The sequence below is a fragment of the Hypanus sabinus genome, chromosome 14, assembly GCF_030144855.1.
Source record: "Hypanus sabinus isolate sHypSab1 chromosome 14, sHypSab1.hap1, whole genome shotgun sequence".
NCBI lineage: Eukaryota > Metazoa > Chordata > Chondrichthyes > Myliobatiformes > Dasyatidae > Hypanus > Hypanus sabinus.
In genome coordinates, this window is record NC_082719.1 from 107,698,836 (window position 1) to 107,713,906 (window position 15,071).

Consider the following 15,071-nt stretch of genomic DNA (forward strand, 5'->3'; position numbering starts at 1 on the left):
CTAGCATGGTTCCATTGACTGGAAAATTGCAAATATTGCGCCACTCTTTAAGAAAGTAGGGAAGCAGCAGAAAGGAAACAATAGATCAGTTATCCTGACCTCAGGCGTTGGGAAGACGTTGGTTAAATTGTTAAGGATGAAGTTATGGAGTGCTTGGTAACACAAGACTAGATAGGACAAAGTCATTGTGGTTTATTTAAAGAAAAATCTTGCCTGACGAACCTGTTGGAATTCTTTGAGGAGATTACAAGTAGGATAGATGAAGGGATGCAGTGGCTGTTGTATATTTGGACTTTCAGAAGGACTGTGGCAAGGTTCCACACATGAGGCTGTTTATCAAGTTAAGAGCTCATGGTATTACAGGAAAGTTACTAACATGGTTAGAGAATTGGCTGATTGGTAGGAGACAGCGAGTGGGAATAAAAGGATCCTTTCCTGATTGGCTGCTAGTGACTAGTTGTGTTCCACAGAGGTCGGTGTTGGGACTGCTTCTTTTTATGCTGTATATCAATGATTTAGATAATGGAATAGATGGCTTTGTTGTCAAGTTTGCAGCCGATATGAAGATTGATGGAGGAGCAGGTTGTGTTGAGGAAACAGGTAGGCTGCAGAAGGACTTAGAAAGATTAGGAGAACGGGCAGGAAAGTGGCAGATGAAATACAATGTTGGAAAATGCATGGTCGTACACTTTGGTAGAAGAAATAAATATGCAGACTGTTTTCTAAACATGGAAAAAATCCAAAAATCTGAGATGCAGAGAGACTTGGCAGTCCTTGTGCAGAACACCCTAAAGGTTAACTTGCAGGTTGAGTCAGTGTTGAGGATGGCAAATGCAATATTAGCATTCATTTCAAGAGATCGAGAGCACAAGAGCAGGGATGTGATGCTGTGGCTTTATAAGGCGCTGGTGAGACCTCACCTTGAGAATTGTGAACAATTTGGGGCCCTTCATCTTAGAAAAGATGTGCTGGGATTGGAGAGGAGGTTCACAAGGATGATTCCAGGAATAAAAGGGTTATCATACAAGGAATGTTTGATAGCTCTACTTATTTAAGAATGGATGTCTTGGCATTGGAGATGGTTCAGAGGAGGTTCAGAAGGATGTATGCGGGAATGATAGGGATGTTTGATGAGGAATATTTGATGGCTCTGGGCTTGTATTCACTGGAATTGTGATAGATGGGGGGGGGGATCTCATTGAAACATTTCAAATCTTGAAAGGCCTAGACAAGGTTGATGTGGAAAGGATGCTTCCCATGGTGGGGGAGTCTAGGCCAAAGGGTACAGCCTCAGGATAGAGGGGTGTTCATGTAAGATAGAGATTTGGAGAAGTTCCTTTAGCCAAAGGATGGTGGATTTGTGTAAGTTATTACCGCTGACAGCTACGAAGGCCAGGTTGTTGGGTATATTTAAGGCCAAGATTGATCGGTTCTTGATTGGGCATGGCATCAAAGGTTATGGGGAGAAGGCCGAGGAGCTGAGGAGGGGAGAAAGGAACAGCCATGATTGAATGTCAGAGCAGACTCGATGGGCAAATGGCCTGATTTTCCTCAATTGTCTTATGGTCTTGTGGTCTACATGAGATTTGAAGGCAGAGTTACTGGTTAACAGTGAAATTCTGTGGAGGAACAGAGAGACCTTGGAGTTTATCGACTTGTGTGGTAGTGTTGAGATCTATGGACGTGGACCCCAAAGTCGCTCTACTCCTGCACAGAATCATACAGTTAACCACGTAATCGGTCTTAAAATTTGACCTTCCACTTCATACTTCTCTGGATTGAGCTCTATCTGTCTCCTGTCAGCCCAGCTCTGCATCCTTTCAATGTCCCATGGTAACCTACGACAACATTCTGCACTAACCACAACTCCTCCGTACCAATTAGGGAAATAGCCAAGCTTTGGAGATCCTTCATTTGTAAAAAAAAATACTGTTATTGCACTTTCTGACAGCTTAAGGGGTAGCGTGCAGTAATACGGACTATCTTTCTAATGGGCACATCCGCCTGAAGCTGTAGTGGAGATGAAAAGCCAATGTCGTGGGGATGTAGCCCATAGAACTTGTTCTATCTCCAGTATATGTGTTTCTCTTCCTCATTACCAGGTATTTCTTCCCGTGTGAGCGATGGTTAGCTGTTGACGAGGATGACGGCCAGATAGCCAGGGAACTGGTTCCTGTCGACGAGGCATTCCTGAATAACGATATGGACACAGACGGACAGGCTCAGGCAACGCTAGGCTTGGAGCAAAAAGGTGACAGATGTTATTGAAAGAACCATGTCAGTATCTAGGCAGGTTATAGGTGAACTTTTGAATTGAAACAGCATACATTCGCTACATCTGTCTCTGCCTTCATCCATCACCCACCCGTCCCCTTCACGTGAACACCCAGGTATTTGTACTCCACCACCACCACAACTAATAGTGATAGTGAGGTCAGCTGAGAAGATCATCGGGGTCTCTCTTCCTGCCATCACGGACATTTACACTACACGCTGCATCCGCAAAGGAAACAGCATTATGAAGGGCCCCATGCACCCCTCATACAATCTCTTCTCCCTCCTGCCATCTGGGAAAAGGCCCCAAAGCATTCGGGCTCTCACAACCAGACTATGTAACAGTTTCTTTCCCCAAGCTATCAGACTCCTCAGTACCTGAAGCCTGGACTGACACCTTGCCCTATTGTCCTGTTTATTATTTATTGTAATGCCTGCACTGTTTTTGTGCACTTTATGCCATCCTGTGTAGGTCTGTAGTCTAGTGTAGCTTTCTCTGTAGTTCAGTCTAGTTTTTTGTACTGTGTCATGTAACACCATGGTCCTGAAAAGCGTTGTCTCATTTTTACCATGTACTGTACCAGCAGTTATGGTTGAAATGACAATAAAAGTTGACTTGACTTGACTTGAACTTCTTCTCCCAGAACGTATACAGGACTCGTCACAGTCCTCTTCCTCCTAAAATCAATCATCATCTCCCTGGTTTTGGCCACATTCAGGAGCAGGTGATTCCTCTCGCTCCACTCCACAAACTTCTCCACCGGTCCTCTGTGCTCCGACTCCTGCCCGTCTCTGATACACCTGACCACTGCAGAGAGATTAGAGAACTGCAAGGGACAAGACTCAGATTTGTGCTGAAAGTCTGAGGTGTACAGAGTGAACAGAAACGGAGAAAGGACAGTCCCTGGTGGGGCTCCAGTGCCACTCACCACCATCTCAGACAGAGAACTTTCCAGTAGCACAAACTGGGGCCTATCTGTCAGGTAGTCAGTAATCCAGGGGATAGTGGATTTGTCTACACCCATCCTTTGCAGCTTCTCGCTCAGAAGAAGTGGCTGATCGTATTGAGGCACAAGAGAAATCAAAAAAGTGATTCTCACAATGCCACCAGCATCATCCCAGTGGGAGTGAGATCTCTGCAACAACTAGATGATGGCATCATCCACCTGCACATGAGGTGGGTAGGCAAACTGTAGAGGGTCCAATGAAGATTTCACCTGTGGTTCAAGGTAAGTCAGGAGAACCCTCTCCAGCACCTCCATCACATGAGTTGTGAGGGCAGATGGAGTCACCTGCTTGGGTACAGGAACCAAGCAGGAAGTCTTCCATAGCACCAGTATATTTTCCTGACTCAGACTCAGGTTGTAAAGGTGCTACAAAATACCAGACAGCTGGCTCGCACAGGGTACTCTGTTTCAGTACCCTGGGGCTGATAACGTCTTGCCCTGATGTAGTCTCTCCACTGTCTCTTAACCCAACTACAGTCACAGTCAAGCGGGGGAGGGCGGTCATCCCTATGAAAGCAGGAGACTCCCTGTTGGGGGCTTGGAACAATGGAGTGGTCTAATTCTAATCCTAAGTCTTATGGTCTTAAGGTCATCAACTTGTCTGTCATCTTCAACCCTCCTTAGTTACCTGATTACCCCCAACCCCTCACCTCTTACCCCTCCACACAGCTCTTGACTCACCTCTGCTGTCTCTACACTGACTATCTTCATTCCCCAGCAGCTTGCTCTGCCTATCCTCACCCCTTTTCAGCCTCAATGTGGCCTACTAAAATAATAGTTTGGCACATACTCGATGGGCCAAAGGGTCTGTTCCTCTGCTGTAGTGTTCAACTCTCTCTGTGACTCTATGTCACCACATCTCCTCCCCCCATCACCTCCCATTCCATTCCCTCCCATCCTTTCCCCTTCTCTCAGCCTCCAGTCCCATCCCATCCCCTTCCATCCATCCCCTCCAATCCCCTCCCCTCTTCTCCCATACCCTCCCTTCCCCTTCCCCTTCTCCCTCTGCCCCACTTCTCCCCTCCACCCCCTCTTCTTCCCTCCGCTCTCTACTTCTCCCCTCGTGTCTTCCCCACTTCTCCCCTCCCCTCCCCTCCCCTCCCCTCCCCTCCCCTCCCCTCCCCTCCCCTCCCCTCCCCTCCCCTCCCCTCCCCTCCCCTCCCCTCCTCTCCCCTCCTCTCCCCTCCTCTCCCCTCCTCTCCCCTCCTCTCCCCTCCTCTCCCCTCCTCTCCCCTCCTCTCCTCTCCTCTCCTCTCCTCTCCTCTCCTCTCCTCTCCTCTCCTCTCCTCTCCTCTCCTCTCCTCTCCTCTCCTCTCCTCTCCTCTCCTCTCCCCTCCTCTCCCCTCCCCTCCCCTCCCCTCCCCTCCCCTCCCCTCACCTCCCCTCACCTCCTCTCACCTCCTCTCACCTCCTCACCCCTCTCCTCTTATCCCTCCTCTCCTCTTCTCTCTTCTTTCCACTGACCTTCTTCCCTCCTCAGCCAGCTCTTTCAGCCCATCGTCTCCAGCCGATCACTCCGGGCTCCCCATCCCCTTTTTACTGTCATTCCTGATGCAGGGTCTTGCTCAAGTGTCAGCAACTCCTCTGTCGCTGCAGATGCTGCTCGACCCACTGTGTATCTGCAGATTTTGCGTTGCTGCAAATATTGTTCCTGGACTCTGCAATCCCTGTGTCTCACTGGACCTTTGTCTCTTCAGCCCGAGCCCAGGATCGAGACTGGGACTGACGGAGAGGTATATTTCTGCAGAGACATTAAACCAATGTTGAGTCACACCCCAATGCAAGAACAGATTGAAGCAGGCCGATGTTTTCTTAATTCTGCAGCTGTGTTACTGCGTTGTTTTGTCTAAGATCACCACTGTAACTTACATTTAGAGACACAGCTGTGAGGCAGGTTCGGTATTGTCATTTAAATCAAAATGAGGGCCGAGATGGCCTGTTTCCGTGCTGTGATTGTTATATGGTTATATGTTATACGGCTGGCTAACAGGCGCTTTGAGACCACGCCATCTATTACACTCATGATCAATTAAGCCCCCAACTCATATGCCTTTGGAATGCAGAGCACCCAGCGAGAAGCTGCACAGGCTCAGGGGGAACACACAGACTCCTGACAGACAGGTGGAACTGAACCCTGCTCATGGGTGCTGCAGATTTACACTCATCACTACATCAAGAATTACTCCATTAGCTGTGCAGTACTTGGGGACTGCTGGAGGGTCTGCAAGGTGCTTTATAATTACATTATTATAATTCCTCATTCTCACCTACCACCCCACCAGCCTCTGTGCCACGCACATAATTCTCCATAACTTCCAACTGGAACCCCCCACCTCACACTTACTTCTTTTTGCAGGGTCACTCCCTTGCCCATTCATCCCTCCCCACTGATTTCCCTCCTGGCATCCGCCAGAAAAACTGGGATCTCCCGGTGGCCACCCCTTCTAATTCCTTTTCCCATTCCCATTCCGACTTGTCAGTCCATGGCCTCCTCTACTGTCGTGATGTGGCCACACTCAGGTTGGAGGAACAACACCTTGTATTCCGTCTGGGCAACCTCCAACCTGATGGCATGAACATCGATTTCTCAAACTTCTGGTAACGGCCCCTCCTTCACCATTCCCTGTCCCCTTTTCCCCCTTTCACATTATCTCCTTGCCCACCCATCACATCCCTCTGGTGCTCCTCCCCACTTTTCTTTCTCCCATGGCTTTTGCTCTCTTCTATCAGACTCCCCCTTCTCCAGCCCTGTATGTCTTTTGCTGATCAGCTTCCAAGCTCTTTACTTCACCCCTCCCCCTCCTGGTTTCACCTATCACCTCCTGTTTCTCCCTCCACCTGCCCCCCCACCCCGCCTTCTAACTCTGACTCATTGTTTTGATCTAGTTTTGCTGAATAGTCTCAGCCTGAAATGTCGACTGTACTTTTTTTTCCATATAAATACTGCTTAGCCTGCTGAGTTCCTCCAGCAATTTTGCATGTGTTGCCCCATTCTGGTCCCCCTCTTAGCCCTTCTCATCTCCTGTCACCTCCCTCTGGTGAATGTCCTCCTTCCCTTTTCCCCTTGGTCCACTCTCCTCTCCCATCAGATTTCTTCTTCTCCAGCCTTTCCCAACTTCTCACCATCATCCCTCCTCCCCCACCCACCTTCCTTCCCTCTCACCTGGCTTCACCTATCACCTCCCAATTTGAACTCCTTCCCCTCCCCTCACCTCCTTATTCTGGCCTCTTTCCCCCTTCCTTTCCAGCATTTTCTCCAGCATTTTGTCTGTGTTGCTCTGGACTTCCAGCATCTGCACAATCTCATGCATGTCTTATTTTAGTTATTGTTTCTACAAATATGACCCTTTCCAAAATTTAACCAATGTATCAATGTTTCAACAGCTCAGTCCACCACCTACAATGTGAAGATAAAAACTGGCGAGAAAAAGAACGCAGGGACAGATGCCAATGTATTCATTATCCTGTTCGGTGAGAAGGATGACACAGGTAATGAAGGTTCCTCCATTTCAGAACCAGACTCACAAGGCAGGATGTGGATGCATCACAGAACGTGCAGAGGAGATCTACCAGGATGCTGCCTGGATTAGAGAGGGTGCAGAGGAGATTTACCAGGATGCTGTCTGGATTAGAGAGGGTGCAGAGGAGATTCACCAGGATGCTGTCTGGATTAGAGAGGGTGTAGAGAAGATTTACGAGGAAGCTGTCTGGATTAGAGAGGGTGCAGAGGATATTTACCAGGATGCTGTCTGGATTAGAGAGGGTGCTGAGGAGATTTACCAGGATGCTGTCTGGATTAGAGAGGGTGCAGAGGAGATTCACCAGGATGCTGTCTGGATTAGAGAGGGTGCAGAGGAGATTCACCAGGATGCTGTCTGGATTAGAGAGGGTGCAGAGGAGACTTACCAGGATGCTGTCTGGATTAGAGAGGGTGTAGAGGAGACTTACCAGGATGCTGTCTGGATTAGAGAGGGTGCAGAGGAGATTCACCAGGATGCTGCCTGGATTAGAGAGGGTGCAGAGGAGATTTACCAGGATGCTGTCTGGATTAGAGAAGGTGCAGAGGAGATCTTCGAGGATGCTGCCTGGATTAGAGAGGGTGAAGAGGAGATTCACCAGGATGCTGTCTGGAATAGAGAGGGTGCAGAGGAGATTCACCAGGATGCTGTCTGGAATAGAGAGGGTGCGGAGAATTACCAGAATGCTGTCTGGAATAGAGAGGGTGCAGAGGAGATTCACCGGGATGCTGTCTGGAATAGAGAGGGTGCAGAGGAGATTCACCAGGATGCTGTCTGGATTAGAGAGGGTGCAGAGGAAATTCACCAGGATGCTGTCTGGAATAGAGAGGGTGCAGAGGAGATTCACCAGGATACTGTCTGGATTAGAGAGGGTGTAGAGGAGATTCACCAGGATGCTGCCTGGATTAGAGAGGGTGCAGAGGAGATTCACCAGCATGCTGCCTGGATTAGAGAGGGTGCAGAGGAGATTCACCAGCATGCTGCCTGGATTAGAGAGGGTGCAGAAGAGACTTACCAGGATCTGCCTGGATTAGAGAGGGTGCAGAGGAGATTTACCAGGATCTGCCTGGATTAGAGAGGGTGCAGAGGAGATTTACCAGGATGCTTCCTGTATTAGAGAGGGTGCAGAGGAGATTTACCAGGATGCTGTCTGGATTAGAGAGGGTGCAGAAGAGATTTACCAGGATCTGCCTGGATTAGAGAGGATGTTTTAAGAGGAAAGGTTGAGCAAGCTAGGGCTTTTCTCTTTGGACCAAAGAAAGGTGAATATTTCTTTGTTTTCCTGTAGGTGCCTGCAAGGAAATCAATCTCAGGTTGTACATGATATATGTGCTTTGATAGTAAATATATTTTGATCTTTGAACTTTGGGAGGTGACTTGATAAAGCTGTACAAGATGATAAGAAGCTTAAAGGGAGCAGGCAGCCAGGGTTGAAATGGTTAATATGAAAGGGCATAACTTTAAGATGTTTGCTAAAATGCAGATGGGCTGTGAAAGATAAACTCACACAGAGTAGTGTGTGCATATAATGTGCTGCTAGAGGTGCTGGTAGAGACATATACAATAGGAGGCATTGAAGGAACTCTATGTAGGAAGGAAGTGTTAGATAGATCTTAGATATAGGTTAAAATGTCAGCACAACATCGCGGGCAAAGGGGCTGTACTGTGCTGTAGAGTTCTATGTTAAGACAGAGTAAGAGTGCACAACTGGGTGGTGTAGCAGTGGAGTGGGGAACAGGAAGGAGTGAGAGGCACAAACAACAGAGAATCTGCAGATGCTGGAAATCCATGCAACACAAGCAAAATGCTGGAGGAACTCAGGAGGCCAGGCAGCATCTGTGGAAGATAGTTGACGTTTCGGGCCGAGACCTTTCCTCGGGACTGGAGAGAAAAAGATGAGGAGTCAGAGTTAGAAGGTGAGGAGAGGCATTACTGGAAGTTAGAGAAATCAATGTTCATGCCATCAGGTTAGAGGCTACCCAGACGGAATATAAGGTGTTGTTCCTCCAATCTGAGTGTGACCTCATCACAACAGTGGAGGAGGCCATGGACTGACATATCAGAATGGGAATAGGAAGTGGAATTAAAATGGGTGGCCACTGGGAGATCCCACTTTCTCTGATGGATGGAGCGTAGGTGCTCAGTGAAGTGGTCTCCTAATCTACATTGAGTCTTACTGATTCATTTGCTTGTGGACAAACTCATTAAATACAGGAAACATTATAGAATCAATGAAAGTATGCACCCAGCAAGACGAGCAAATGCGTTTACGATGTAACCAGCTGTATTAAACATTGATTTCTCCTTCTGGGCTTTGTTTTTTTTTCTTTTCCCCGTCCCTCGTATGCTACACTCCACTCTAGCCTCTTACCACCTGCCTGCTGCCTAAGACCTCCCTGGTGCCCCTCTCCCTTCCTTTCTTCCACAGTCCTTTCGGATCAGAGAGTACTTCACATGTGAGTCTGTTGGAGTCATACTGTGTCTGCCACTCCTGGTGTATATCGGTGAGACCCGATGTAGATTGGGAGAGTGTTTCGTCAAGCACCTACACTCCATCCGCCAGAAGAAGTGGGATCTCCCATTGACCATCCATTGTAATTGAAACTCCCATTCCCACTCCGCTATGCCAGTCCATGGCCTCCTCTATTGTTGTGATGAGTCCACACTTAGGTTGGAGGAATAACACTTTACATTCCATCTGGGCAGCCTCCAGCCCTTCTTTGACACAAAATACTCTGCAGATGCTGGGGTCAAAGCAACACGTACATCATGCTGGAGGAACCCAGTAGGTCAGGCAGCATCCGTGGAAATGAACAGTCAACGTTTTGGGCCAAGACCCTTCGTCAGGACTGTTTGTTTCCATGGATGCTGCCTGACCTGCTGAGTTCCTCCAGCGTGTTGTCTGTGTTGCTCCAACTCTTCTTGACTTCTGGTTATGGTCCCCTCTCTTCTTCACCATTCCCCACCCCCTCTTCCCTCTCTCACCTTATCTCCTTGCCTGCCCATCGCCTCCCTCTGGTGCTCCTCCCACTTTTCTTATTTCCATGGCCTTCTGCCCTCTCTTATCATATTCCCCCTTCTCCAGCCCCGTATCTCTTTCACCGATCAACTTCCCAGCTCTTTACTTCATCCCTCCCCTCCTGGTTTCATCTATCACCTTGTGTTTCTCTCTCTCCCCTACCTTTAAAATCTACTCCTCATCTTTTTTTCTCCAGTCCTGCCAAAGGGCCATGGCCTGATAGGTTGACCGTACTCTTTTCCATAGATGCTGCCTCGCCTGCTGAGTTCCTCCAGCATTTTGTGTGTGTTGTTTTGGATTTCCAGCATCTGCAGATCTTCTTTAGTTTCCTTTCTGATCAGATTCCTTCTTCTCCAGCCCTTTACCTTTTCCACCTATCACCTTCCAGCTTCTCTCTTCATTTTCTCCTCCCCCAAACACCTGGCTTCACCTGTCACCTTCTAAATTGAACTCTTTCCCCTCCCACCACCTTATTATTTTGGGATCTTCCCCCTTCCTTTCCAGTCCTGAAGGAGGGTCTTGGCCTGAAACACCAACTGTTCATTCCTCTCTATAGATGTTGCCTGGCCTGCTGGATCATACATCACAGAAACAGGCCCTTTATCTCATCAGGTCTAGCCAAACCATTAACCTTCCTAGCCCCATTGACCTACTCCCAAACCATAGCCCTCTGATCCATGCTATTTTCCAAATTCCTCTTCAATGTTAAAATCAAAACTGCTTTTATCGCCTTCACTGGCAGCTTATTCCACACTCACACCACCCTCTGAGTGAAGAAACTCCCTCTCAGGCTCCCCTTTAACCTCACCTTTCACCCTTAACCCACAACCTCTCTATTCCAGGCCCAACCAACCTTAGTGGAAAAAGCCTCATTCCATTTACCCCATCTATACGCTCATAATTTTGTATACCTCTTTCAAATATCCCCTCAATCTTCTACCTACCCTTTCCAAGGGAACAGCTTGTCAAGCCCCAGGGATTAATACCCTCTAATGTGCCTCAAGACAGCAAACACCTCTTCCTCTGTAATCTGTACAGGGTCCATGACCTCACTGCAGCATAGCCTCACATCTATAGACTCTGTACCCATCTCCAGAGAAAATACAGATGCAACATCTCCCCCATCTCTTTCAGCTCCACAGAAAGATTACCACTCTGATCTTCCAATTTTGGCCCTTGCTATTCTTGAGCTCTGCATATCTGTAGAACCCTTTTGGATTCTCCTTCACCTTGTCTACTGGAGCAATCTTATGCCTTCTTTTAGCCCTCGTGATTTATTTCTGAAGTGTTCTCTTGCACTTCTTGTACTCCTCAAGTCCCTCATTTGTTGCTATTTGCCTATACCTATTATGAACATCCTTCTTTATCATAACCAGGGCTACGATATCACTCAAAAGCCAAGGTTCTCTAAACTTGTTATCCTTGCCTTTTATTCTGACAGGAACATGCAAAGTCTGTCAAAATTTCACTTTTGAAGGCCTCCCACTTACCAGGTACAGCTATGCCATTGTGGTCACCAGATGCAAGTGTTCCCCTCTCTCACCTGCCCTGTCTCATTCCCTAACAGGAGAACTAGTACCGTACACTCTCTCATTGGGACTTCCACGTACTGATTAAGGAAACTTTCCTGAACGCATTTGACAAACTCAATCCCATCTAGTCCTTTGACAGTAAGGAAGCCCCAGTCAGTATATGGAAATTTAAAGCCACTTGCTATCGCAACTGAATGTCCCTTGCAACAATCTGCAGACCCTCTACAAGTTTGTTACTTTAAATTCCACGCACTGTTGGGTGGTCTGTAATATAGCCCGATTATCACTGACAGATGTTATGAGCATTCTTGTTGGGCAGCAGCAGTACAATTCAATATAATAAACAAGAATACTATCAATTACAATAGGAAATACATAAAGTAATACATAGTGTAAAAAGAATTACTGTTCATGGGTTCAGTGTCCATTCAGAAATCTGTTGTCAGATGGGGAGAAGCTGTTCCTGAAACATTGAGTGTGTGTCTCCAGGCTCCTGTACCTCCTCCCTGATGGTAACAATGGGAAGAGGGCATGTACTGGGTGATAGAGGTCCTTAGAGCTGCCATTTTGAGGCCAAAGAGGCTAGTGTCCGTGATGGAGCTGGTTGAGTTGACAATTTTCTGCAGCTTTTTCTGATTCTGTGCATTGCCCACCCCTCTATACCAGATGGTGATGCGGCCAGTTATAATGCTCTCCTCAGTATGTCTGTAGAAATTTGCTAGAGCCTTCAATCTGTGGAGCAAGATTGGTCCAGAATCAAATAGAAGGCTAGTGAGTGTGGCCAATGAGTGAGTGGGCCAGTGAAGGAGTGGAGATTTGAGGCTTTGACTCGAGAGATTCTAGCAGTTTTGGCAGTTGGACTGTGCAGTCAAGTCAATCAAGATTTGAATAGCTCAGCAGAAAGCCGTTGATTAGACAATCAAGATTTGAATAGCTCAGACTCAGCAAAAAGCAGCTGATTGGGCAATCGAGGTCAGGTGACCAAGCAGTTTGAAAAGCTCAAACAAATAAATAGAGGGTTACCTCAAGCTGAGCGGCCTGTGGAAAGCAACCAGTGAGTGAGTGGGCCAGTGAAGGAGTGGAGATTTGAGGCTTTGACAAGAAGAGGCTGAGGACGAGCTTTACTCCAAGTGAGGTAAGGCCAGGTAAGTTCCTTTAAAAGGAGGAAGTTTCAAAAGTTGAGGCAAATATTGGGTAGGTCATGGCAGCTGAGATCGGCCCTGTGGTTTGTTCATCCTGCAGCATGTGGGAAATCAGGGATACTTCCAGTGTCTCTGACGACTATGTGTGCAGGAAATGTGTCCAACTGCAGCTTCTGGCAGACCACATTGAGCGTCTGGAGCTGTGATTGGATTCATACTGGAGCATCCGCGATGCTGAGAAAGTCGTGAATAGCACGTTCAGTGAGTTGGCCACACCGCAGGTAAAGGCTACACAGGCAGAAAGGGAAGGGGTGGCCACTAGACAGCATAGCAGTAGGCAGGTAGTGCAGGAGTCCCCTGGGGTCATCTCCCTCCTAAACAGATGTACTGTTTTGGATACTGTTGAGGGAGATGTCTCATCAGGGGAAGGCAGCAGCAGCCAAGTTAATGGCACCATGGGTGGCTCTGCAGCACAGGAGGGAAGGAAAAGGAGTGGGAGAGCTATAGTGATAGAGGATTCGATTGTAAGGGGAATAGATAGGCATTTCTGCGGCCGCAAACGAGACTCCAGGATGGTATGTTGCCTCCCTGGTGCAAGGGTCAAGGATGTCTCTGAGCGGCTGCAGGACATTCTGGATTGGGAGGGTGAACAGCCAGTGGTCGTGGTGCACATAGGTACCAACGATATAGGTAAAAAGCGGGATGAGGTCCTACAAGGTGAATTTAGGGAGTTAGGAGATAAACTAAAAAGTAAGACCACAAAGGTAATAATCTCTGGGTTACTACCAGTGCCACATGCTAGTCAGAGAAGAAATAGGAGGATACTTCAGATGAATACGTGGCTTGAAAAATGGTGCAAGGGGGAGGGAATCTAATTTCTGGGGCATTGGAACCAGTTCTGGGGGAGGTGGGACCGGTATAAACAGGACGGTCTGCACCTGGGCTGGACTGGAACCAATGTCCTAGAGGGAGCATTTGCTACTGCTGTTCAGGAGGCTATAAGCTAATGTAGCAGGGGGATGGGAACAAGTGCAGAGAGAGACAGAGGGGTGTAAAATGAGGGTAGAAGCAAAGAGTAGTAAGGTGAAAAGTAAAAGTGGCAGGCAGGCAAATCCAGGGCAAAAAACAAAAAGGGCCACTTTTTAACATAATTGTTTAAGGGCTAAGAGTGTTGTAAAGACAAGCCTGAAGGCTTTGTGCGTCAATGCGAGGAGCATTCGTAACAAGGTGGATGAATTGAATGTGCAGATAGTTATTAATGAATATGATATAGTTGGGATCACAGAGACATGGCTCCAGGGTGACCAAGGATGGGAGCTCAACATCCAGGGATATTCAATATTCAGGAGGGATAGACAGGAAAGAAAAGGAGGTGGGGTAGCATTGCTGGTTAGAAAGGAGATTAACGCAATAGAAAGGAAGGACATTAGCCTGGAGGATGTGGAATCAATATGGGTAGAGCTGCATAACATTAAGGGGCAGAAAATGCTGGTGGGAGTTGTGTACAGGCCACCTCACAGTAGTAGTGAGGTTGGGGATGGCATTAAACAGGAAATTAGAAATGCATGCAATAAAGGAACAGTAGTTATAATGGTTGACTTCAATCTACATATAGATTGGGTGAACCAAATTGGTAAGGGTGCTGAGGAAAAGGATTTCTTGGAATGTATGCGGGATGGTTTTCTGAACCAACATGTCGAGGAACCAACTAGAGAGCAGGCCATTCTGGATTGGGTATTGAGCAATGAGGAAGGGTTAGTTAGCAATCTTGTTGTATGAGGCCCCTTGGGTAAGAGTGACCATAATATGGTGGAATTCTTCATTAAGATGGTGAGTGACATAGTTAATTCAGAAACAAAGGTTCTGAACTTAAAGAAGGGTAACTTTGAAGGTATGAGATGTGAATTAGCTAAGATAGACTGGCAAATGATACTTAAATGGTTGACGGTGGATATGCAATGGCAAGCATTTAAAGATCGCATGGATGAACTACAATTGTTCATCCCAGTTTGGCAAAAGAATAAACCAGGGAAGGTAGTGCACCCATGGCTGACAAGGGAAATTAGGGATAGTATTAATTCCAAAGAAGAAACCTAAATTAGCAAAAAAAAGCGGCACACCTGAGGACTGGGTGAAATTCAGAGACCAGCAGAGGAGGACAAAGGGCTTAATGAGGAAAGGGAAAAAAGATTATGAGAGAAAGCTGGCAGGGAACATAAAAACTGACTGTAAAAGCTTTTATAGATACATGAAAAGAAAAAGATTGGTCAAGACAAATGTAGGTCCTTTACAGTCAGAAACAGATGAAATGATCATAGGGAACAAAGACATGGCAGACCAATTGAATAACTACTTTGGTTCTGTCTTCACTAAGGAGGACATAAATAATCTTCTGGAAATAGTAAGGGACCGAGGGTCGAGTGAGATGGAGGAACTGAGGCAAATACATGTAGGGAAGTAGGGAAGTGGTGTTAGGTAAATTGAAGGGATTAAAGTCAGATCAATCCCCAGGGCCAGATGGTCTGCATCCCAGAGTGCTGAAGGAAGTAGCATAAGAAATGGATGCATTAGTGATAATT

General features: G+C 47.2%; 1 protein-coding gene across 1 annotated transcript in view; it reads left to right on the forward strand.

Moving 5' to 3' along the window:
• loxhd1b (lipoxygenase homology PLAT domains 1b) overlaps positions 1–15,071 on the forward strand; it is a 388,496-nt gene that overhangs the window by 236,247 nt on the left and 137,178 nt on the right. The window contains exons 28-29 of the mRNA XM_059989781.1: positions 2,103–2,251; positions 6,666–6,770. Coding sequence (XP_059845764.1) covers positions 2,103–2,251; positions 6,666–6,770 — 254 coding nt within the window. The remainder of the gene's footprint in view (positions 1–2,102; positions 2,252–6,665; positions 6,771–15,071) is intronic.